General features: G+C 40.0%; 1 protein-coding gene across 3 annotated transcripts; it reads left to right on the top strand.

Moving 5' to 3' along the window:
- Nucleotides 1–5,713: 5,713 nt before the first annotated feature.
- On the top strand, nucleotides 5,714–26,601 carry LONRF3 (LON peptidase N-terminal domain and ring finger 3). Of its 3 annotated transcripts, XM_042807177.1 has the most exons (13): nucleotides 5,717–6,429; nucleotides 7,604–7,722; nucleotides 8,318–8,440; nucleotides 10,581–10,736; nucleotides 12,134–12,377; nucleotides 13,059–13,149; nucleotides 16,388–16,502; nucleotides 16,920–17,041; nucleotides 17,707–17,865; nucleotides 18,900–19,062; nucleotides 19,908–20,057; nucleotides 20,782–20,942; nucleotides 21,667–26,601. In XM_042807177.1, the coding sequence occupies exons 1-12, from the start codon at nucleotides 5,784–5,786 to the stop codon at nucleotides 20,938–20,940; spliced, it is 2,247 nt and encodes a 748-aa protein (XP_042663111.1). In that variant the 5' UTR covers nucleotides 5,717–5,783; the 3' UTR covers nucleotides 20,941–20,942; nucleotides 21,667–26,601. The 3 variants fall into 3 exon arrangements, with proteins under 3 accessions (XP_042663112.1, XP_042663111.1, XP_032852018.2); XM_032996127.2 differs by having other exon boundaries at nucleotides 5,718–6,429; nucleotides 20,782–26,601; XM_042807178.1 differs by lacking the exon at nucleotides 10,581–10,736 and having other exon boundaries at nucleotides 5,714–6,429; nucleotides 20,782–26,601.

Genomic DNA, 26,601 nt, shown 5'->3' with positions numbered 1-26,601 from the left:
TGAATTCTGGAGGCCTTGTGCACTCCCACAGGTGTTTGTGTAGGAAAAGATGACTTGGCTCTTGGACTTTAAGAATCACAACAGGCATAAAAAGACTTAATTGTTATACTTTTTAAGAGGAGACTTCTTTGACAGCAGTTCATACCAATCTAAAGACAGCTAAATAGCTGTGGTCCAGAAAGCTTTCGAAACCTGTGCAAGAACATGTCCTGGAGTTTCAAATAAACCTGTCAGCCATAATTTCAAACTGTTCAAAAGCTGCATGTTCCATTTGCTTTGTAGGCTACTCATCAATAACTTCCAGGTTTGATCCATTCTGCATCCTAACTACTGTGTTCAGGTCACACCAAAGCATATTAAGAGGAATTGGCTCCTATAACTTCAAGTGGACTGTAAATTGCATTAATGTGGTGTTTTCTTTTTGGTTTTACTTTGTGAAGTTTGTTCACTTTCTTTCAGGAATTACATTATCACAAGCTATGAAACAAAACATACATTCTTATGTTCCTTGTTATAACCTTTCCCTTCTGAATGTTCAGGTTTACATGGTTCCAAACTGGAAAAGCGTCTCAGCTGGGATGGTAAGTGAAGCCTTTTCAGACAAATGGAAGACTGCATGGGTGTGAAATGACGTATTTCTCAAGACATTTGCAAGGTGTTTTTTTACTGGTCAGAGTAGAAGAATCCATAAATACTTTCACCTTCTAGTCAATATATTAATTCAGTTGTTCTGTAACAGCAATTGCCTGTGTTCTACAGAAATGGAAAGGCTTCCTGACTTTTCCTTGTGTTCTCTGTAAGGGATGATGGACCTCTTAGTCTCAAGTTTGTTGTGCCACACATTAAGCAGGAGTTTACTGTAATTGTAGGTTTACCATGCACACTGAGGGGTACTTAAACACTTGGGATTTTCATTCCTCTATATTTAACAGTTAATTTGGGTTTTCCTTCTGACAGATTAGCTTTCCAGTGAAACAGCAGTTGTCACCAAAATGGCTGGTGGGTAGTTCATCAGTTTTGATAAAATACGAGTCTTCAGATTATTGTTAGGCTTCTCAGAACTTCATGGTGAATTATGTGTTAAGTATTTGTTCAACACTGGAGTATCTTCTTCACAATTAAAATATTCCGGAATTTGAATTCCCCTGAACTTCTGACTGTAGCCCTTTTGTTCCAATACAGAACAAAAGTAGCCACCTAAGAACCTGGGTTTGTCTGAACAGAAATTATTTTACCTAACTCACTCTAGGTTTGGTTACACTTCACGGACACACTGTGAATCCTCCTTTTTGTATCACACAATGAAAGATACAACTTGAATGGGACACTCGTTTTGTTGGTCCCCAGGTCTTGTCAAGCCGATCACTAAGTCATCAGTTAGGAAGGTAGGAGGTTTGCATGGGAAGGGCACTGTTTTTTTTTTTTCTTATTACACACTGTTCACAGACCAACAGGCAACAAGGACCTTTCACAGGTTCTACTGGTAGTTTTCCCTGAAAAAAAAAAACAGTGATCCGGTTGCTTTCTCTCTTTGATGGTGCCATGCATTTATTTAAACTAGATAATAGATTTGTGAATGTCTTAATTCTAGCAATTCTCTAACCGCGGCATATGAACGTAAATTTCTCCCATACACCTGTTCTTTCATTTCCTTGATAGTATATGGAACATTATGCCTTTTCTTTCAAGATTAGTGTGTCAAAACTTATTTAAAATAGAACTTGAACTTGATTGTTTTTCAGTGTAAATCATGTGTGTATAATAGAAGAGATGCCCGGTGCGTGCAGGAGTAGTCACAGTAGGCAGAATGCAAAAGATAGTTGCCAGAAGTCATTCAGAGATTCGGTGGGAAACAATAGAAGAGCTCACATGTTTTCACTTCCTGTTCACTAACCATAAGTTAGCACATCTTCCTGACATAATGGCCAGACCTACCTTTTTTTTTCTTTTTTTTTCTTTTTTTTTCTTTTTTCAATTGGCCCAACTCCGAGGGCCATCAATCCAAATCTGTTCTTGCCTCTGGACTATTACAGTGTGTGCAGAGCACTTAAAAATAAAAAGCCATCTGTGGCTGTATTTGTGATATGACTTCACATCCCTACTTCCAGCAAAGAAGGAGCTTCATCAGCCTGACTATCAGGTAGGAGTTTCACACTTGGGTTAGTTGTGTTTGAGAGGGGAAAGAAACAGGTTTGTTGGTTGTTTTTGTGGTCTCAAAATGTGATACAGATTATAGCTCCAGAAGAAGGCTGAAGAATGTAGCCATGCTCTAATATTGCCTGACATGCCAGCCATTAACTGCTGGAAGAAGATCAGTATTGTGCTCATTGTCACTGAAAGGAAGAAATTAAACCTCTCTTTGTAGAAAAATCATACAAGGAAGCTGTGCTTTTGCAGAGTGAGTCACCTCTTAGCTTTAACTTCTTCTGTTTAAGTGAAGGATAAATCTGTTCTTGATCTCATGAACAATGCAGGTAGGTAGGGGGGCTGCTTTCTGGGTTTTTTTGCTTTTTGCCTTTTTTTTTTTTTTTTGCTCTCTAATCAAGTACACCTCATGACCCACTGCTGCTCCAAATCCATGAATATATGTATGAATGTATGAAAATGCCATGCTTTCAGGCTGTGTTATATAAAAACACCCCAGCATATCTAGATTGAGTACGTACATTCAATTTACACAGCTGTTTTTGCTAAAACAGCCTTTGCAGAGCTGGGCCTGATGTCAGAATCAAATATTTTGTAGTTGTTTGATTGTAGTGAACAGTCAATTAGTATCTTGGCTTTAAAATATTTTGCTGTTAGTTACTGCACAGCTCACTCTGTACCTGTCACACCCCACAAAGTACTAACATTTACCAAACACCACAAATACCAGGAACTAGCAGAGGCAGAGCCAGCTGGGTTCTCCCCTATGAAGTCACAGAGTTGTTGCCCATAGGCCATTCACGATAAGGCCTTAACTGTTTTCTGGCTTTGGCTAAAGGTCTGTGTTCTGAACCCTCCTAGGCATACGGCTTCCACCACAGGAGTAGTTCATAAGCACAGCTGCCCTCTTCTCTTGAAATGTTTCAGCCACGTCCCTGCTGGTGTAAGAATTCCCAGAAGTACAGTTCACAGTGCTTTTTTGAGACTCGTTTCAGTCCTGAGTGATCAGACTGTCAGCTAGCCCTGCGGATGCATTCATACATTGTAAATAGAAACTGTGGAAGTTCCTTTCAGAGCACAAATGCTGATTACGTTTTCTATGAAAATCTATTTCCATTCCCTATCTTGAATTCATGTGCTGCTAGAAACCCTCCCTTTATACCATGATTTATCTCTTTAAGTGTCTGGTATGTAACTATGTAAATACTGGTGGTGTATCCCTGATAGAGAGATTGTCATTGCATTGCTACTGGTAACCAGTGGTTATGTCACTTTCCCTCGCTTGAATAGGCTTTGACTCATAGTGGTTTTCAGGACAATGGTTATAAAATAACACACTGAGGGGTTGCCGAGACTATAGTTTTGCAATAGAGACAACTGTCGACCTCAAGGCTACAAGAAAGCATTTTTCTTCTCTTTTTTGCTTTTCCTTTTTTTTTTTGTCAAGGGTTTTGTTCTTTATACTATGAGTTTTTCTTTTATGGAAGTTTGGAAAACAAGAAGTCTACGTTAGCAAGCTCGAATCTAGTGGGAAAACCCCATACTTCCGAGCACAAACGCTAATTCTTTATAACTGTTCTGAAGATTGCTTAACTGAAAATCTAAGCGCTTCAGTTGTCCTACATTTCTTTGAGTTATTTGATGGCAGGCTGTTGAATTATTGTCTGACTTAAGTGATGGCAGAAAAAATTACTGAAACCAGAGGTTATTCAATTAGCCTTTTTCTTTTTCTAATTAAAGGACTTGCCTGGCAACAACGCTTAGATGTTGAACTTTTCCTTTTTTTTTTTTTTTTTTTTTAAAAAATTATTCAAGAGCCCTAGAGACAGGGGCCAAAATTTTGGCAGGTTCAAAACATTTTTGCATCATAGGAATCAAATACAATGAAGGGACTGATGGCTGGCTTCTGTTTCCAGGTATATATCTGACATTCTGTATAAGCTTAAGGATTGCCCATACATGGACATGTAAACATCACAAAATTAGCCCTCATTATTAATACAAAGTGTATATTATTAAGAGTTATGATCCAAAATTTAAGCGGCTTTAAATTAGTTTTTCACTTTAAATCTAAGTTCGTCTGAACTGTCTCAGGTATCCTCTCTAAACAAGGTCTTATAAAAGTCATGTTACTTCTTCTCTCTTCCATCTTTTGTCCTGTGCATGTGCATTCAAACCCTATAGGCAGGGCTTGTCCCTTAGTACTGGCTTAGTTTACAGTCTAAGCTGGGCAGTCCAGACAATTACATAAGAAATGGGAAATTAATTCCTTCATCCCCTCTCTTGAGCTCTGTGAGGAGGCCAATAGTATCAGTAATAGGATATCTTCAGAAATTTCAAATTCTACAGCGGATTGTAAGACTGTATGAAAAGTGCCCTATATTTTTAGAGTATTTTCAAACATATGTACATATATCATGAACATTTCTAGAAACTAACTGTAGATCTGCGTAAAACTGCAAACAAAGCAAAACAAAAAAATAAGACAGCTTTTAAAACAACTGCTTCTATTCTGTGGCAGCACAGGTTATTTTCTTCATAGCCTACATTTAGCACAGTTACACAACTAGTGTGATCCTTATAACAAAAATTGGTGGGACTGTGCATATTGAAGTGGTCAACACAGCTGGTCTTAAATAAACAAATACACATCGTAAGGCATGTGGGTTTTTATCCAGAACCTGGTGTGGACAGGTATATCTATGAAATATGCCACCCTACATAACCAAATAAACACGGCATTTTCCTTCTAATGTTCTGCTTACTTGTCCTAAAAGCATGATTACTTGACATTAAAATAGCTTCCCTACTATGTAATTTGCTTAAAGAGAGTGATTAACTGTGTAACTACAGCCTTTAAAATTCCAGTTCTAGCAGGAAATGGCATTCTTGTTTTTCAAAATCTCTTTGAACTGCTATTTCTTTTGTATTAGAACCGTAGGTACCAAAACACCACACCCAGGAGCGAATTCGGTTTCTCACCGTGGTGTCACTGTAGACCAGCGAGTCAAACGTAACTTTTAAGCGCGGTGTAACCGGGTTCCCGGCGGGATGCCTTCCCTCGGAGCACGGCTCTGCCCGACCCCACAGCGCCCGCCGAGGAGCGCGGCCCGGGCCAGGCTCTGAGGGAGGATGGCGGGCGCCGGCCGGGGCCGTGCGTGACACCTGCGGGAGCGGGCGGCGCCGAGGCGGAGCTGCTTCCGCGCCAGGCGGGGATCCCACACCGACGCGGCGCGGCCTGCCCGCCGCTGACAGGGCACCCCTCCCCGGGCCGGGACCCCGCGGCCACCCACCCGCGGAGGGCAGCGCCAGCTCTTCTCCCCCCACCCCGCCTGGCGGCGCCTCAGCCGCGGCTGGGGCTGAGGGGGCGCGCGGGCCCCCCTCGGCGGGCCGGGGGCCGCTGTCGGCGCGTTACAAAACCGCCTGGTTTTGTAACAACCTGCGGGCGCTGCCCAATGAGCGCCGCCGTCCGGCGTCACGTGCCCGCCCCTTTATATAAGCGGCGGCGGCGCGGGGCGCTCCCGGCGCGGGGCGGCAGCAGCATGGGTCGGCGGGACGGCGCCGCGCCCGCGCCCCCTCTGCCTCCGCGCCCCGGCGCCCCGCACCGCTGAGGCGCTGCCCGCCCCGCCGCCGCCGCCATGGGCTCCCACCTGCCGCCGCAGCAGCAGCAGCCGCCGCCGCGCCCGGAGCCCCAGCTGGTGCTGCAGCTGGCGGCCGGGGCTCTGCAGGCGCAGAACTTGGAGCTGTCGGGCGGCGGCCTGGGGCCCGAGTGGCAGGTGCTGCTCCGGCGGGCCGACGCGCTGGCTTTCGGCGGGCGGCTGCACGAAGCCCTGCCGCTCTACCAGCTGGCGTCCCGGCACCAGCAGCTGCGGGCGGAGCAGCTGGAGAAGCTGGTGGAGTGCCTGGCTCAGAGCGTCCGGATCAAAGAGGGGCTGCCCGCCGCCGGGAGCGGTCCCCCGCAGCCCCGCGAGTGGGACGTCTTCGGGTGCCGCAAATGTCAGGGCTTCCTCTTCGAGCCCGTTTCCTTGCCTTGCGGACACACGTTCTGCAAAAAGTGCCTGGAGAGGGACCGGGCGGCCGAGGCCCGCTGCGTCCTGTGCAAGGAGGAGGGCAGCGTGGCGGCCGGGCAGCTCCTGCGGGTCAATGTCATCCTCAGCAACCTGCTGGCCAAGTGGTTCCCCTGCCAAGTGAAGGCTTCGCAGCTCAGGCACGAAGGGAACCTCTTGTACAAGGAGAAGAAGCTACAAGCCGCCCTGCAGAAGTACAACGAAGCGGTCAGCCTAGGTAACGGCTCCTGAGCACCAGGGGGACGCGCTCCCCGCCGGCCGCCGCTCCGCCTGCGCCGGGCAGACAAGTTTCCACCGGCCGGGGCTCGCCGGGGAGCTGCCCCCGCAGCCGGGGGTGTGCCGGGGCCGTGCTCCCGCCGGCTCCCCGCGGTGGGCCGGGTCGCGGGTGGGTGGCGGGGGAGCCCCCGGGAGGGGTGGGGGCTCTTCGGCCCGCGGTGAAACTGGGTCAGGAGAGCAGCGGTTGCGTAAGCCGGAGCCGACGGTCCGGCGGGGCTCCCCCCCGGCCGGCGCCGTTGTGTAACCGGCGGAGCCCGGGGGGACCGGGCCGCCTCGGCCGGGGCGTCCCGCCGCTCCCCGGTCGGGGCTCTCGGCCCGCGGGGCGCAGCCTGACCCCGGCGACCGGCGCCGGGAGCGGGGCAGCCGCTCGGCAGCCGAGGGAGAGGGAAGCGGCGGGCGGGCGGCTCTGCGCGCCCGCAGGGGTTGTGCCCGGCAAACTTTGGATGCGGTCGTTGCCGTCTAGTTTGAGGAAAAGCGACTAAAGCTCCGCGCAGTGCGTGGAGCTTAAAGGCGAGGTATTACGGGTAAGAGTTTCATTTAAACGAGGGAGAGTATTCCAGACAGAAGCGCCCAGCCTTAATCCAGTACACGTTATGTCGTGATGCTACAACACGCAGTGTGTGCAAACAGGCGATCACGTTATCGGCATTGCCGTAGCGCTGTCGGATTCTTGTAGTTGTCACTTGTTTTCCTATGTTGAGCCGTGGCATGAAAAGATTCTTATGTATCATTTGAAAACTTTGACGCTAAAAATTTTGAAACTCCACCCTGCGGTGTGACAGCTTTCTTATTGTCGCCTTAAATGTTTCCTGTACGTTTCTATCGACCATCTGAGCCTCAGAGCTGGTAATTTATTGTGTGAGCGTCTCAGCATTTATTTATGCAATGTTCCCTGCAGTTATATAATACATAGCTGACATTTTGCCTGGAGTTGCCCAAAAAGGTTTCCAGATTTCATTCAGTACATAGTTATTTAAAAACTGGATATTTTGTGGGTTTGTAAAACTTGGAAGCACCAACATGTGGGGGGTTTTTTAAATAAATAAATAAGGAATAAAGCTTATGTAACTAATTTGGAATTTACTTCAGTCAGCCGATTCTTCTATTTCCTACAGCTCCAAACGACCACTTACTATACAGCAACCGGTCCCAGATTAACTCTACCTTGAAAGCTTGTGAAGATGCGTTGCATGATGCAGAAACAGCATGCAGACTCCAGCCATACTGGTTGAAAGTAAGTTTTGACTCTGGTTGTAGTTTGTTTTAAAATCTTGACACTACTTTGATAGAACACCTTTAGAATGGTCAGACAGCTGAATCTGAGAGAGGCTTTAAGTCCTGTAACTGCTTGGACTCCTGTGACTTTGACATTTAACCATTATGTTCTTGAGCTTCATGGGGTGAAGGAAGAGACTGATAATCCTGGAGGATGAGCTAACACTATTGTCATTGACCTGGATGGATCTCAAGTGCAGGAACTCTCTAGAAATTGAATGCTGTGCTTCTATCGTTCTATAAGGATGTTATGATTATTTTAGATTAGCATAGAGGAAGATTTTCTTTCTCCAAGATCAGTTGGGCTCAGGGTCTGGGAGATTCATACTTGCTTGGGTTACAGGACATCACATTTCTGCCTCGTAGGAGTTTTTAGGACCAATGTGGTTAAAAACCCAGATACTGGTGATGTCTAGGTATAAGAGACTGTTATAGTAGTTCTTCCTGCCTGATTTTTTCTTCTCCGGAAAGATCTTTTGTAATTTCATCTTGATTGCATATTCTCATGACAAAAGAACAAAAGCTGCAGCTATGGGTGGTGTGTTTTATTGCAGGGTCACCTAAGGAAAGGACAAGCATTAGCTAATCTGGGGAAAACAGAAGAAGCTTTAAGAGAGTTTCTATTCTGCCTTGCTCTAGACATGGGGAACAAGACAGCCAAGTCTGAGGCACAAAAGGTGAGCCCTAAATCATCTGGAACTGCATTATTGTTTTCACCAGCCTTTCGTAAAGGAGGATAAGAACTTTTCTTCTCTCTTCCCCTCTCTCGTTACTGAAAAGTGCTGGATGGAGACACATATCCAGACTGCTGTTCAAATTTGAGTTACGTGTATTGTTTACCTGAAGATAGGGAGGTATCAAGAAAACATACTCAGCAGGCATTATGTGGAAACAGTTAGGGTGTTAGTGTCAGCAAATCTGAAGTAAAACCTAATTGTTAATAATTGCCACGCGCAGACTATTGTGATTCTCTGTAGTCAAATTTCTAATCTGTTTCCTGGCTTGGCAATGTATTACCAAAGACAGAGTGCAGGAGAGGGGGGAGTTGCTACTGAATGTTGGATCTGGCCATTAACTGGCAGAATGCAACATGCAGCACCCTGCAAAGTCCACTTGGGAGCAGCAGCTCTCTTCCTACCACCAGCTGTGCTGCGTCGAGTATCGCTGTGTGAAGGAGGCGTGAAAGGAAGCAGTCAACAGAAGAGCTGTTTTAAAATAGTTTTTAAAGGTTGCCAATAATTAATGCTAAATAAGCAACACAATGGATCTGCAGTGAGGTTTTTTTCAGTAGCAGCCTAAGATGTGGTGTGTGGATTCTTTAAATGGCTTTTGTGAGGAGTGCCCCGTTTTCCACACCCTTCAAATCTCTGATTTCCCATGGATCAGGGTTTTAACATTTGATCATTTTTTTGTTGTTGTTGTTGTAGCTAAATGGCTCAGCATCACAGCGATAGTTTATGGTAATAAAAATGTAATGGTTCTATTTTCTTTGTACTGCGTTTTCTTTTATGGCAGTGCATTCACTTTTCTCCATCACTGGTGGGATGGGAACTTGGGGTTTCTGTGTGCGGTAATACATAAAGCTTTCTAAAAGCACAATAGAATTCTTACAGTAAAGCACTGCTGATGAAGGTAATTGAGAGAGTATAACCTGGATGGCTGTCATGCAATCAAATTTTTATCTCTCTACGTGGTTGAGATTTCCATCTCCTGTGAGGTTTTTTTGTCACTGGTATTTGGCAGTTTTGGTTGGTTGTTTTTTCCTCAGTGGGTTCCATGCAGTCTTTCACTGTCATTGGGTCATGATTTGTTCACATAGTCGTGCTGAGAGACTTCCTGTGCACTACAGCAAAAGGAGCAGGAACAAACAGATATGTTTCTAAATTCTGACTCTGAATAGCCTTATCCAAGACACCTAATTTCTGAGCAGTGGGGTTCTGAGAAAAACTAGGCTTCTTATGACTGGAAGAGTTACTTGTGCACTCATCAGACACAGAGTTCATCCATGATGCAATATTCTACTGGGTCATTTCCAAGGCTGTTTGCATAACAATGACATACTACATTTTACCAAATTCTTCGGGTACAGCTGTGATGTTCTGCTTCTACTGTCTATCCATGTAAGTTTTGACATAGTGTGATCCTGTGGAATCCTTTTTGACTTTAAAAAGAAATCCTAGCTGTCACATGGCTTCCTCAGGCATCAGCAGGATCACCTCAGCAGTATGTTGAAATCAGTTTTTGAAGTGTGACTCTTCCACTCAGCTCTGTTTCTTTCCTTAAATAATCATCTGATAAGCATTTTTATACAAGTGGCTACTTATTTTCTGATACCAAATGAAGAAATAGCATTTTTCTACTGCCTACATTTTTTGTATTCTCACATAAGTGAATTAAAAATAGCTACAGTTTACAATATCAGAGACATTTACTTAACTGAGCTTGGATTAAGACTGTGAGATCTGTACTAGTAAACTCCAGTGAAAGCTGACGTGCAGCAAAAGAATATTTAAGATGTTAGTAATTTCTGCTGAGTGCTGAACTGCAGGACAAAGAGGACAAAGGCATGTGTGTGTCACATCACAGACAATGGCTAATAACTTTATGGGCTTTTAACTCTGAAAATGTCTCTTGCTGTCTGTTTGGCCTATATTGCACTAGCTCTTGCGCTTTCTGTTCTTACCCAAGTTTAAAGGGATCTTTAAATGGTTTTAACAAAATCAAGGATGCTTCTTTCAGCTATTCCCTTACTTGCTTTTTCGTTTAGAGGTTGCAAGGAAGGAACTAAGCAGTGAAGTATTCTGTTTTATACCACAGCTTCTACTTAGTTTGTTTTCACTCATCCCGGGAAATGCTCAGGAACACTTACCCGATATCCTGCAGCTGTTGTCACATCACTCTAGATTAAAGGGGAATCTCCTAAATTCAGTGGGATCTGGAGGCACCAGCCATAACCTACAAAGGTTGCTCAAGGTAAAGATCAAATCTGATGTGTGGTTCTTAATTTGTTGTGTGTTTTATGTTCACGTTGGGAAGCCTTCTCTTCTTTTCACCTCTGGGAGATAGGAGGATGCGTTTTCTCAGATTTTTACTGAGTTTCAGAAGATACAAAACAATGTTGACTTACTGAACTCTCCTTATCTGACTTTCCTTAATAGGAGTCCTTCTGTTGTTTTGATAAATTTTATGCCACAGTTGAGTAGGTTCTATTCCTGTAACTGTCTTTACCTCTTTCGAGTAGTTGGTAGTGGGAAAGGGCCTCTGAAGATAGGATTGAGATAGTTTCAAAAGCTGTGAAATGGCAAAATCCAGGGTTTCAGCCTGAACTGTAACTGATGATGTCAGTGACAAAATAATCCTGCATTCAGATTCTGTATACTGCTTAGAGGTTATTGTAGAACCACATAAGATATATTATCTACTCTGTAAGTTTGGTTTCACAGCCATAGTTGTGTGAATGGCTGTAGAGGTTTACGTTCATGGGTTTGTAAGGACCAATTTTGCTTCACTGAAACATGAACTCTGGGGATGAGTTTTGCATATACTGTCTATGTAGGAAAAAGCTTCACTGGTCCTTCCAAACAAAACCGGTAGGTTTTAAGCAGCCTTGTTGAGACTGATAAGAACAATCAATGACACTGCCTTCTGGAAAGGCTATTAGGATATTCTGACAAATCCCTTTGTATGGCCCTTTCATGAAGTCATTTGAGGGACAATACGCTCACCTTTCTTCATGTTACACATCACCACAGCTCCTGATCACAGTCCACAGTATCTGCTTTCAGGTTCATCTGGGGAGTTGATATGACAAGCTGATAGGTGATGTCCTGTGCGATGGCTGCTCACAGGTGGTTCTGTAGCCATAATGAGATAAAGACTTATTTATCCTTTGCAAAAGAAATCTGTCTCAGTAAAGGAAGCTCTGTGCATTTCCTCTGTTACAAATTTTGTGTGTTTCTGCTGCTTCCTTGAAATAAACTTGTATTGTTTTGGTTGTTTTGATGGTTGATACCATCATTATGAGATAAACAATATGCATTTTTCCATAGGTTAAGTGATAATAATATATTTAACCTGAGATCTAGCCACATTTCTGCCTGAAATAAATTTCATGACCAAGCTAGAGAGCCACACATAAGGGCTGAAAATATTCAGTGCTGGGGGGGTGGGGAGGGGGAAATAGTTTGCCCCTTTTTTTTTTTTATTTTCATTACAATCAGGCCCTGACACAGAAATTCTTAAACTGTTGCTTTTGACCTACAAAGTCCTTCCTGGTGATCAATAGTATTAAAGACTTGTGACAGGTTTGGGGTTTTTTCCTTACCAAGTTGTTGGAAGATTGGTCTAATGTCAATCCTTTCTTCACACAGGTAAATGTGGAACAGAAAAAGGGTTTTTCCATTCAAGAGGAACCAAATGTAACTACTTCTGGTAGTTTGAGGAAATCTATACAAATTACAGAGAGCAAAAAAGACTGCTCAGAGGAGGAGAACAAACTCACCTCTATGCCAGAGTCTACCTTTCTCATTTCTGAGAAGTGCAGCCTCCTGAAAAGGAAGTGCTGCTCGGAGGAAATGCGAAATTCTGAGGTACCCTGCAAACTGATGAAGAAAGGTATGTTTAATTATGCACAGGATTAAGTTCCATAGCATGCGATCAGTGGAAATTTTGCTTTTAGGGTCCATGTTACACTTTAGCTTTTTATTTTCTCTTTAGCCTAATCAGGGCATGATGTGGAATCTTTCTTTTGTGTTATAAAATGAATAAATCAAAAGTTACTCTAAAAAGGGGGCTAAGAAGTTTGGGTCAAGTGCTTGTTAATCAGCAGAGCCCTGAATCTTCTAACTAACGTCAGTGTCACGCATAGTCTTAGCACTTTCTGGATCAATTAAAAAAAAATTGTTTAAAGGAACAAATTCTGTTTGTTCACGATATCTGGCCTTGTCTTCATGCTGTGGGATGTATTTACAATTGTATGACAGAAGAATCTGTCTCACTTTAGACTTCCAACACTAATAAAAAATGTTTTTACATTAATTGTTAATGCAAGGCTGAATTCAACCCTCTAAGTGGGTATAATGTCACCAGAATTAAGGGGAGGTATGCTGATTTGTGCCAAGGCTGAATTTGTTCCTTTGCATAGAAATTACTGTAATGATGCTTAATGGTTCAGTAACTTACAAGTATATACAATACACATTTAAATATCAGATGCTGCTTGTAGATATGTGGAATGCCATTGTGTTTATATAGTTCTGTTCAATTATATTTAAATACGTTTTTTGTTATTGATAGATACAGTTGATACTAAGGGAAATAGTACTGGACAACATATTCCATTTGAATTTGTGGATCCATCAGATTTGGACTGCTCCCTGTGTATGAGGTATCCCTTGTTTTCTCATGGATGTCTTCAGCTTTTAAGCTTTATCTCTTTCCTTTTTATGACCTAGAGATTTTCTAGCTTGCTTAGTACTTATTTTTCCCTCTAGCTTGAAATTAGTTTTTATTATAATTTATAATTTACTCCATTGATGCATTTTTAGACCTTTGGTTCTGAGCACTGTTGATGAATAGAAACTCTTTGATCTGCTCTAGGCTAGTGGTTGCTTGGGAAAGGGCATGTAAGGTCATGTGAGGGTTAAGCATGTTAGTGAAAGTGTCAGAAAGATTTCCTCTCACCACTTACACACACTCACCCACTGACACACATCATGCACAAAACCATAGTTTGTCCTTTGGAATTTGTAGAGCCATGTTATGTAATGCACAAAATAGCTTAAGACACCACATCCAGTGAATATTCCAAGTTTGCAGATAAAAAAATACAGTGTTGCTGCTATTGCAATAGGAGGATCCTGCAAGCAAACAAGACCATGTATTTCCTCTATTGCTTGAGATGTTCCTTAGTTTACTCAAGCCATCACTCCAGTTGCTTGATGATTTCTTCTCCCAGTTAAACAATAGTTGTTCTTGGGGACAGCAATGACTTGATAAAACCAGCAGTAATTGCCAACTATATCTATTTTACTACTTGCTTTGTAAAAAAACCACTTCAACTTTGGCAAATACACACGTGGGGTTTTGTTACTGACTTAGATGGAAATATTGGGAAGATGTTTCGCAGGGGTCTTGACCCCTGCAGTGGGTGTTGCTTAGGTTTGTCTTTACCCAGATTTATCAATAATGCATGTTGGGGCTGGTTTTACACTATATTTTAAATTCTTAAATAGCAGATCGCCTCTTTATGGATTTATTTCTGAAGGCCTATGCTTTGAGAAATCTGGATTTGCTTTGTTTTGTTGTTTGTATGCAGGGAGGGCCAGGGGGGACGGGCTCCAATTTATTTCAGATAAACTGAAACCTTTAGAGAAACAACTGCTGTGTTGTTTGATTCACTTCTGCTTGGAATAAATCAGATCTGCCCTCTCTCCCTCCATCTGCCTACAGCTGAAATATGCTCCAAAAGTTTATACAGCTGTCAAAATGCTTGATACTGCTAAGACCAAAACTTCCCTCTAACAAAGCCACACAATTAGTCTTAGCTGGTTTTAATGAGTCTGCATGTTTATGATCATTATGTCCACAAAGCATTTTTCACATGTTCTTAATGAAATTAACTAGCCCTACTTCCTCATCCTTTATGTTAAATCAGAAACAGCCAGACTACAATACGTTTGTAAAGGAATTAGCTCAAGAATTGCTGATTCCCTTACTGTATAAAGGATGGTGATGCTGATCTTGTAATTGCAATCACAAATACAGGCCTTGCATCTAGAAGAATGTTATCTTTGTAACTTCACTGCAACAATGAAGGCTAAGGGACGGTGTGACGAGATCCCTTTCTTGCTATGAATGCATATTGATGATAATTATTTCCTGCCATGTTCTTCAGAAGTAGTTTAGGGATTTGGATCCTGAGATACTTTGGACTAATTACCTAGTAACCTACTGACCTGTTCACAATTAACTGCAGGAGCTGTTATTAACCTCTTTGTCTGACGGAGTGGCCGAAATGTTATTGATCTACATTAGCTCCAGCAGCAAGCAGAAAATAAAAATAGTCAAAGCAACATACTGGTGAGAAATGAAGGAGCATTACTCAGCAGGAGTGAATATTTAGTTTCTGCTGTTACAATAGCTTAAAATGATGTCATGAGTAATCTTTGTGTATAGTGTTTCTTTCTGCAAGTCATGAGGCTTGGTCCAGGTCCCCTTAGAGTTGTTAGGAAAAAGCTACTGCTGGCTTTTGTCAGAGCTAGGGCAGAATTATGCATTTTAACAGGAATTCCTTGTCTTTATGCTAACATTTCAGATCAAGTAAGTCACTACTAAATAATTACATATACAAACCAGTGCTTACTGAAACATATTGTAGAACTCTCAGTACTTTACACACTTTAAAGCCATAAGTTAGCCTTGGTGCAGTGAGGTTTCTGTTCATGAAACAATTAACAAGAGTTTCAATTTTACAGTCAAGGTGCAATAAGATCAGTGTGGTATTTTAGATACTTCTTCATATGTTCCTTTGCTTAAATGTCAATATTTATAGTAATTAATGATATTCAATAAACTGGCTATGGCAATCGTGTTAAGAGCCAATTATGTTCTTAAATACACTCATCTTATTAAATATGCTAATAAATATGAGTTTACATATTTATAATTTTCACACGTATAATAGAACTCAGTGTATTGTTTTGATAAATTGCAGTATTTTAAAGTAAACTTAATTATTCACTTAAATTATATTTAGACTTGCATTTGAGACCTTAAAATGCTTAGACAGTATGTTGTAAAATATAGTAGTATATGCCAAACAATTTCTAGTTTCAAATGTTTTCTATTTAAAAAAAAAACCAAACACCAAAACCCACTTCCCTATTATTTACATCTCCTTAAGGTACTTATTGGCAAGGAAATACCACTTTGCAATATCATAATAAGTAAAAAATCCTAACCTGAGAATAAGTGTCACAGAGGTACTTGAAATGGGTAAAGACTAGATACCATGATAGTTTGAATATCTGGCTTTATATATTTAAATATTTTTCTAGGTGAAATATGAACCTAATGTTACTAATTTTCCAGAGAAGCAGTCATTTAAAGGCTAAAAACTGTCTATTCCAACAAAACTGCTTTCTGTGTCCACATTAGAGTTGGCAATAATAGTTCATTGCAATCACTTATGCGGGCTATTACTGCAGATAGCTATTTTGTGCTTACCTCTACACATACGAGTAGTTACATGATTTGCACAGTAATAGTTGTGCAAGTATTGCTCAGTTTCATTAGAAAAAGTCAGATGGTCCAACTTCTACTTGTTGCTCACATAGAAGAAAATTAAATCCTGGTTTGTTGGAACTTTATGACAATATTCTCTCTCGCATTCACTGAAATCAGAGTTCATGGGCTGGCTTTCATGTTAGGTGACAATACAGAAGTCTGTACGCTTAATAAATACAAAAGTTGATTGAAGAAATGAGCAGCAAGAAACAACTTTATCCCTGGAGTAGTCAGTAGTGAAATTAGTGAATAAATATAGCTTTTGCTTAGTAGCAGCTTTTTCTTTTATTTTGGTACACGATATTGTTGTCTTTTTGGTTTTGGATTTTCCAATCCAGGCTCTTCTATGAACCTGTCACTACACCTTGTGGACACACCTTCTGTCTCAAATGTCTCGAGAGGTGCCTGGATCACAACCCAAAATGTCCCCTCTGCAAGGAAGGACTCTCAGAGGTAATGATGCTTGGATTTTCTCAGCATAAATTCAAGGGCACAAGATAGGATCTAGCAGCACCTTCAGAAACCTTTGATATTTCCCAACTGAAAAGAAATATTACCTAACTTAATGTGATTTTTACAACGCTCCTGTGACTTTCCAAAGCATGGATAGTCTCCTCTGTTCAAACTTTAGGGTGACCTGTACTTAGAAAATCTGTAGGTGAGTTTACTTCCCAGATTTCCCAAGATAATGCCTGTAACCTAGGGAATAATTCAATAAACAACTGTTCAGTGACAATGCAAGCTTAAAAGAACATTTTGATTTGCTAGAGATGTAAGAACATGGAGCTAACAGATGTCGAACTTGTGCATAGGCACCATACACTTTGAAATGCTAGATGCTATCTATAACTGTGTGTGTTTTTACTACAGTGCTTGGCTATGAGGAAATACTGTAAAACAGTACTAATGGAGGAGTTAATAGCTAGATATCTTCCAGAGGAACTCACTGAAAGAAGAAAGATTTATGAAGAGGAAATAGCAGAGCTTTCCAAGTACGTAATCTGTTTATGTAAAATCCAACCTTTAATACTACTGCCGTTAGCTGCTGAGTGATTCCTGCTGCTGTGGAACATGAGCTAAGATGCTGACAAAGGAGCTTCTTTCTCAGTATCTTGTGATTTCAAAGAGAGCAGGGGCCAGGTGAAATTGTGCTTTGAGTTAGCATAAAAACTGGATACTGTGTTAAACAATAAGCAGAAGTAGAAGAAATCCAGAAGGTTGCTTTGCAAACAAAGTATAAACTAATATGGTTACTTTCAGTGGCCCTCCATGAAATCCCCACAGAGTAAGACAATAGGTGGAAGTAGTCTCACAGGCTGGGGGCTGGAATGTACTGGGTAAGGAAGAAATGGGATTAAAGTAAATAAAAGCAATAATAGAGATGCATTAATGTTCTCACTACAAAAAACAGAAGGCATAACTAAAATTTCTTCTGCTACTAAGTGGTATATCTCTTCCTATAGTGTTTAGTTAATTTGGGGGAAAAATAATTTTAGTTTTAACTTACTCTATTAAGAATTTTATTCTAAAGATGTTACAGTTTCTATTTAAAGATATCATAATTTTAAAGAACGTGTTACTGTATAAGATGTATTTTATACCTTGTCAGTAGTTTGCTAAAATATCATATCTGATTTGTCGTTTTTTTTTCTTACAGCCTAAATAAGAATGTTCCTATATTTGTCTGTACAATGGCTTATCCTACAGTCCCATGTCCTCTGCACATCTTTGAGCCATGTTACCGCCTGATGATTCGAAGGTGCATGGAGACTGGCACCAAACAATTTGGGATGTGCATCAGTGACCCTGTAAAGGGGTGAGTGAGCAGCGTGTTTGGACCATGTGACGTACCCCACTTAGTCCGGAGCAAGTCTCTTTGGAGAAGTGCAGAAAGGTCCATGGCTGTAATATCTGTGATTGTGTTTTGGTAGAGACAGTTTCTTCCTAATCATGCTGGTTAAAGACAAAAACTGAAGCTTTCTCTCCTGAGCTCTTAAATTCTGACTAATATGACTGCCCATTTTTCTTGCAACACAGCTAGTGTGTATTTTACGAAGCTGAGCTATAGACCTCTTGTAATACATAAAAAGAAAGTGTATTTTCTACTGTTTTGAAATCTGTTGAATGCTTTGGCACAAGAAATCAAATGGAAATGGCAGTAAGGTGTGGCAGGTTTAGTTTTTTAAATTACGAAAAGAATAGTTAAGCTATTGGGATACATTTGTATCTTCACTGTTCTGAATATAGTGGAGGCTGCAGAGGTACAACAGGACCTTCGTAAGGACTGGCTGAGCACTTACATCGAGCCATTTACAGCCAGTCTTAGGTAATTTGACCTTAATGTCTATCCTGTATTTAGCTTTCCTCCCTTTTTTTTACAGTGTATTCCTCCAGGATAGGTATATACCATAAAATGTATGATGTACACAACATCTGAAGTAAAATCTGCTGAAATTGTGGGAAAACTTCTTTTCTTTATAGATTTTGTATTTCTTCCATAATTCTAATATTCTGAATTGCACTTGTTCTTCCATACCAATTGACTGAACATATTAGTATTATGGAGAAAGCATGCTTCTGAGCTGTATAACTTTCAATTTCATAAGATGTTCCCTGTATTCCAGCACATGCAGTTAGTGCTTAATCAGATTAGACAGCCTGAATCTTCCTGATAGTTTTGAAAACAATTGTGGAATAATTTGAACTATAGCAGGTCAGTACTATGAACAATAGAAATGAGCTGACACTGGTAAATACCTTTGTGGTAGGGACTGGCTGTATGGCAGTTCTGTGGAACTAAGGGTGGAGAGAGTAAGACTTGTTTACTTGCTTTTGTTCTGATTTCAATAGGTTTGCAGATTATGGCTGCATTCTGGAGATAAGAAACGTTGAATTCTTTGCTGATGGTCGCTCTGTTGTAGACAGCATCGGCAAGAGGAGATTTAAGGTGATACAGCACAGCCAGCGCGATGGCTATAATACAGCAGATATTGAGTACATTGAGGATCAAAAGGTAAATTGAGAAATACTTAAACTGTATCACATGTGAAATTCTAAGCACATCCGTTTTCAGTGAGTTCTTTTTTTGTAGAACAGTTTCTAGTAAAACAAATTTGTGATACATACTAACTGCTCATGGTTAAAAATGGGAAACATAATAGTTACCACAAGCATGCACACACACTGTCCCTATACTGAAGAGTGTTTTTTCTAGAGGTTTTTAGCAGAAGACAAAAGTAAATGAATCCAGGATGAGATGTTACCACTCTTCTAGACAGGACAACTGCAGTTTATAAGGGGGTGGGGGGGGAACCTGGTTCCATTTTCATGGAAGCCAATTGGAAAACTCCCATTCAAGTAAGGAGCAGGATTGGGTTCACTACACCTTCAAAATTATGTACATTAATTCTTTTTAAAGAAAATATGTATGTAGGCAGTCAAAGTGTTCCAAGTTACATACAAGCTTTTGATATACAATGGGAAGATAAAACGTCTACTCTGAAGGGCTGCTAATTTAAAAAAAAAAAAAAAAATCTTTGCATAATCTTTTCTTCTGTGTTGTGTGATGTTTATGTAAAGGTTTTTTTCATATATCAATCCAGAAAGGGCTTGTTCTGCAAACAGGTATCTTTGGTTTAGAATATAGGGTAAAAAAGTGAAGGATTTGATAGACTGGGCAGGGGGAGCAGAATGTGGGACACCAAACTAGCTTTCAGGATTTATCCCAGAACTCTCTTAGCATTCTTTTCTTTTCCCTTCCCTTACCCACCCCAGAAAATCCTAAAAATTAATGTTTTGTCTTCCCCAACATGCAGACTGAACTAACAGTAGCCTTCTCCCTCTCTTTACTCATTTCAGGTGCAAGGACAAGAGTATGCTGCATTACTTGTTCTCCATGATTCTGTCTATGATCAGGCATATATGTGGTTTAACTCCCTCAAGCAAGCACTCAAAAGTCGAATTCTCAGTCATTTTGGTCCAATGCCAGCTAAGGATCCTGACCCACAGGTATCCAGAATCAGTGGCTTATGTAACTTTGAGACAGAAAGAGAAGGGATATTAGATAAGCTGGGAGGGATTGTGTTTTAAGATGAAAGTATGAATACTCTTCATTTATCCTGCATAAGCTAAGTATCTAAGTTATTTTGCCATACAGCAGTGATAGCACAGTTGTGAATAAAAAGCTCAAATTGGTAACTTCCTGAGACTACTTAACTGACTGTATTAATCCCAGGAGACTTAAGTGCCTTTTTGCCTCTACGTCCCCAGTTAAATGACTGAGAGAAAATAGGCAAGAGGAAACTTGGTACTCTTGTTCAAGGACTGCAAATGGTAGGGATCCTAAAATAACAGAATATCACAACAGAAACCAAATATGAAGTAGTGTCCTATAGTATGAAGAAGGGAGGCAGGAATCCCAAAGAACTGGGTCAATAATAACATGGGAACAAAGTACGGAAAGAAAAAATCTAGAAGGCTCAACCTATAAACTGCTGCTAGAAATAGAAATGCATCTTGCTTCTGCTTTCAACATCCTATTTTTAGGAAAGGTGCAACTTGGTTGTAACTTGTTTCAAACCAACCTCTAATCACAAGCCATTAGGTTGGCAATGAAATGACCTGCTTGCTAGACTGCTATCATAATACTGCTTTCAAAGTTAAGTCTTCAAAAACAAGACCTTACCCAAGATACATGTATCCTAACATCTGGTTTTTTTCCCCCTTACTGCAGGCTAACCCTAACGGGCCAGCCTGGTGCTGGTGGGTTCTAGCTGTCCTTCCGCTTGAGAACAGAGCTCAGCTCCCTTTCCTTGCCATGAAATCCCTCAAAGACCGCTTGAATGGCATCAGACGTGTCCTTACATTTATGTCTCGTACAAGATCACGGTGATGGTGAGGAGGAGAGCTGTGAAGTCTCCCACAGTACTTGACTGTAGACTGTCTCTTGTAACTTCATCTAACTGCAATAATGTCTTACAGATTTGAGTGTCAGGACGTTTCAAGCCTGAATTTCAAAGAAAATGAGTTATAAAGAGCAAGGGATGTTTATGGATACTTCAGTAGTTTCCATCTGGAACTCTGAGATGATTACTCAATCACTGCACTGCTAAATTAATAACAAATGTGATAGAACAAAAAGTGATCTTGTTTGCCATAAACCTTTTAAAAAGCTTAAGGGGTTTTTTAATTTATTTTTATTTTTTTTAGTGGATAAAGGATAAACTGTGCAGTTTAATGTGAAGCAGAAATAATAATGTTAATGCATTATTTCAGTGAACTGCAAAGTCTTTTATTCCAAATGGTTCAGGTTTTATATAGCATTGTGTAAAATAATGTTCACAACTTCCGTTTGATAATTTATTTTTGCACTATGATTTTTTTGTTTCAAAATGTATATTATTTACGTGTTCATTCTCTAGAGGAAAGTGAGATGCTCTATTTATTTATAATGTTTTTACCCTGTATTTATGACTGGGGGTAAAATGATGATTCTAGCAGTGCACAAACAACTACTTTGATAATTTTTCAGATATTTGTGTTCAAATACTTTCAATGTTTTTCTACTTATCCCCAGTTCTACTGTAGCCTAAGAAGGAATTTTTTTCCCCCGAAACAGCCTGCCATGAAGTCTTTGAATACACAGATTTTATCTGAGAATTCAAGCACAGTTGTTAGAGCTTGATCCTGTGCTTGCAACCAGGTTCCTGATATCACAGAACAGTTAAGCACACGCTTAACCTGAAGCATGAGTGTTTAAATGCTTGGGTAAATTCAAGTATTTGATCCGTTGATGTCAGTGGGAATTGGCCATAGGTGACAGAAGGATCTATCCCCTAATTTTTCACAGAACAGAGAATAACTTGGAGTTGAATTTAGATCTGAAATCTTTCTTGCAAGAATGGATAATAGCTACAAACAACTGCGAAGAAAGAGCCACAGTATATGGAAAGTGGCTTCTAAAGAAAACTGGAAGTACTGGTATCATTTCATTGTAGGTTACTGCATAGTTGTTTGGGGTTTTTTACATCAACTCTTGTTGCTGTTAAGATCAGTTTTATTTCTTTTCATTGTTTGGTGGGATTTGGCTTTGGAGTGTGTGTATGTGGGGGGGGAGGGGGAGTTATTTTGAACTGTAGGACTCGGAGGGCAGTTTGTGTCACATGAGAAGGAATATGTTGTAATAAATGCTATTTATTTCACCCCAATCTTCAGGTTTCTGTTAGCTTCAAACCTCTACCCAGCCATTGCATTTCTCTTAAGAGATTGGGTAGTGTTGCTAATACTAGTTAACTCCCAAGGAAAACAAGTGACTTTTAGCGTGATTACTTCTAGATATAAAGCAGGTAAAAATAGGGCAGAAATGAGAATAGGAAGTATCTTGTGGTTTTTGTTTGGTTTTTTTTTTTTTTTTTTTAAATCAACAGTTCATATACTTGTTTTGCTGCTTTTATTGCTTTGTGTACCACTTTTTGGGACTGATCTTGCCTCCATCTGACTTTGACTTTCACTGATTTCAGTGTGAGCAGAACTGGGCCTTTTATTCTAAGCTACTGTTTTCCTCTTCAGTGGCAAAAAAATAGATTGAATTGAGAATATTATGGAATGCTACAAATTTTTTTGTTATTTTTACCCAGGATACCACTCTTTGCCATTCCATGCCTTTATGAAAAACACAATACAATTTAATGTCAATTTTCTGTGTGTTTTTCCATCATCATCTCATCAGAAATATTTATTAGTTAAAAGTAATTTCCATACTGTTAAGTTTCCATAAAACTACCTTTGTTCCCCCTCTTGTTAAATTCTATAGAACTTTTCCATAAGGGTACCAAAGAAATGAATGGAAGACAAACATGTTTCAACCTTGTGATGAAAATGGAATATGTATCCAGTGTTTGCACTGAGCTACTCTAGGAATGCTACAACTTATTTCCATACTGCTAGATTGCTGCACTTCTTCCATAGGTGGTACTTTACATGCTTCTCTGTAAACGATGTATAGAAATACATACATGTTCTGAACAATAACAAGTGTATGGTGGCTGACACCTGCTGTGGCATTTGTCTTCATAAGTCAATAACAAAGTGATTTCTACTTGTTTGGAAGTGAAGCTGCATTAAATGCAATTCTTACTTAATCCATCATGTATTATTGCATAACGTAAGGGGCCTATATTGCTCCCATAGAAAAAGCTGTCACTTTGTTACTCTTAACTGTGAGAGAAGGACCTTAAATATCTATTTTTAACTGTGTTCTCGCTGACATCGTTGTTCTTTTTTTCCTGCATGCTGTGTCTTCTACATACTCATATTCTATTTTGTTGATTTAGAAATAGGCATGGAAAGAATCCTTGATTTTAAAAGTGAATATTGTCTTTTCTATTAGCCTTGCATAAAACTGCCAGAATTTTCTAAGCAGAAACTCGTGTACATGCCCTATATCATGAATGCCCAGTGCATTTTTTGCAACCTGGAAACACTGGACCTACTGCACGTAATTAATACAGTTGATCTGCATATGCACAACACATCAAACACATCAAGAAAGTTCATCTGTACATGTACAGTAGCATCCTGTCTGTGACTGCTCTGTGGTCACACATCCTAGATCAATGGTTAAGGTCTGCCAATTCCATCAGAAATAAAAAAATACTGAGAAACAGATTTGCTAGAGAACGTAAACCTGTCCAGAAAAAGCTGGACAAGTAGTAGCCTTAGCCTTCAGTGATTTGAGATGGTAAATTTTCAGTAATGAGGTTCAAAAGCCAAAAAATCTTCTAGTTATGCCACAGCATTGCTGATTTTTTTTTTCCACTTGTATTAATCAGTATAAAGATGTAAATGCAACATTTATTACAGGCATGAATAAACAGCTGAACAAATTTAAAAATACCTTCACTTTAATTATAGAAGCAGCATTGATCAGATAAAATACTAATTGGGGGAGTATTTTATTTAAGCTTCTTACTTTGGTTCTAGACTTGGTGTCTAGAAAAGTCTTGTTCATCTGCTTAAAAAAAAAAAATCATGACTCAAACTTGCATTTCCTGCGTGGCCAGAAGCAGTGATTAATCTTTGTTGTGAGGGCATAACTAATGCATAGGATTCTTACTAGTTCATCTAAGAAGCCAGTTTCCGCTGACCCTAGATCACTGAGTTAACATTACTAAAATCAATATAATTTTTTTTTTATTTCCAAGGAAATACCATCAGTCCCCCTTTTTAAAAAAAAAAAAAGGGGTGAGGGGTGGTAATAAAAAAGGCAAGTCTTCTGTAATGGGGCAGAGAGGGAACCAAGAATAGATCAAACTAAAACTGAGTAAGTGCCAGTCTCCTGGGCCATATCACCTAAACATCTCCCAGAGACTTCTTTAAAGTTTTAAACTTGCACTTGTAAGATATGATTTTGCTAATTTGCAATCTCTTTGCTTTTCTGTAAATGAAGTATTTAACAAAATACATAAAATAACAAAGACTGGCTGTGTTGCCTTTCCAAGTATCTGTACATCTACATTATATAGTTTCTAATTAAAAACAGTCGAAGTTTTCTGCAGGCAGTAATACTAATTTTTCATTCCTATTTATAGACAGACTTACGATACTCAAAATAACTTTGCTTTGTTCTATATGCTCCTTTGTCTAGCAATAACTTAAGGGGATATGCTTCCATAAGAAGAGCTGTTATTTTGGCTAGCATAACTTGTTTGAAAGTAAACCTGAGACAGGACTGGATCAATTGGGGAAAAATCATGAAACCTGACAGTGAACTCAGACACAGCTGTGGAAAGCAGTTCAGTAGTTTTAATAACAGAATAATAAAATTGTGTGATAGGTCATTATCATGCTAAGTCTTAAATGACATTCTGATGTTAGTTGCAAAAGTTCCTCTTACTTTATTATTTTAAGTGCTGATACCTTATCTTCCATTACCTTGTAGCAATAAGAGATACCAGCTGTCATACTGAATGGCTGACCTAGTGCTTGGCCTATCCTTCTGTCCTTTATGTCCACTTACTAACAGAACACTTGAAGCATGGATTTCTTAATCCAAAGATTATTTTAATCTAAACAAAAAATCATGTGGATTTAGATGTAGCAGGTCTGATTTAAGCTATGCTGTAGAGAAAGAGCTTTATAAAATTTTGGTTTAGATGGTCTTTTCATAGAATCACAGCATACCAGGTTGAAAGGGATCGCAAGGATCATCTGGTCCAACCTTTCTTGGCAAAAGTACAGTCTAGACAAGATAGCCCAGCCCCCTGTCTGGCTGAATCTTAAAAGTGTCCAGTGTTGAGGAATCCATCACTTCCCTGGGGAGATTATTCCAATGGCTGATTGTTCTCATTGAGAAAAATTTTCCTCTTAATGATTTCTACTTGGTGCTGAAGTTTTACTAGTGTTTAATTTAATGTCAGACAGGAGTTATATTTAAATGCAGTGTTCAGGAATGGAGAACGTGTTCACAAACTCTTATTTTTAAAAAAGTGTAAAGTAACTACAAGGGTTTTGTGCATTAAAACCCAATGGAACTATATGCACCTAGGCTAGTGCTCCCCATTTCCCTGAATCCTACATCAGATGAACTCAACACCTGCTTTCACCCCCAGCTAAATTCCCATTTAATATGTCAGCTTCACAACCTAACTTGTAATTGATGCAGCACATAGTTTAGGATCTGGGGTTTATTCCAAAGCCCCGTAAATCACTGAAAGTCTTATAGCTATGGAAAAATGGTAGTTTCAGCAAAGTCGCTATTTTGAAACACTTTGCTAAATAAATATTGTCTGGGTACAAGAAACTAATCTGCTTAGACAGGATTAAAATGGTGGATAATAAAAACCTGAACTATTACATTGACTTACTCATCCAGGTATCATGTGAAGTGCTTACTAATGTTGGAGTTTCATAAGGTCTAAGTAACCCTCACATAGAAGTGCCTGTATTCTGTTATTGCCATTCTTGAGCTTTTTAATAGAGTCATAGCCATATCTTTTATAAACATATGCACCTTTAAATCTTTACATTCAATTTGCAGAACAAAGGTTTACAGAGCAGAAGTGTAGCAAAAACAATGTAATAGCTTCTGTAATTCTCTGGTGAGGAACAGGAGAAGTTAAAAAATGAGGAGCAAAAGACTATCTGTGTAAGATGTCTTAATTTGGCACCGTATACTTGTCCAGTTTAATTCCATCAAGCTATGGTGTTACAAGAGTGCCAGAAATATATCTATCAAGCCATTTTAAATAAAAAAGTTTTGTGGACTTGTATATTCCATTTGTTTGTAACACATCCTTTTGTGCACTGTAATGAACTTGAAATGAAACTTAAGTTATACTCTCATATCACTGAACAGCATACTGTTCAGCTACCTCTACGTAAGGTTGAAGTAATTTGTTTTTTCCAGCTTTGTTCACATTGTCATATAAAGTATATTTTAAAAAAATCATAGTCCAAAGAACCTGTATGTGTTTGTAGATGTACTTATAACGATGTTGTACCAACAAAGTCTGTGTGGAGAGTTGTTTGCTAATTAAAAATTTTGTGTTCTTTA

This window comes from Tyto alba, unplaced genomic scaffold (genome assembly GCF_018691265.1).
Source record: "Tyto alba isolate M040663 unplaced genomic scaffold, T.alba_DEE_v4.0 Super-Scaffold_5, whole genome shotgun sequence".
Taxonomy (NCBI): Eukaryota; Metazoa; Chordata; class Aves; order Strigiformes; family Tytonidae; genus Tyto; species Tyto alba.
Note: the sequence above shows the minus strand (reverse complement) of the source record. Positions and strands in the feature narration are given on the sequence as shown.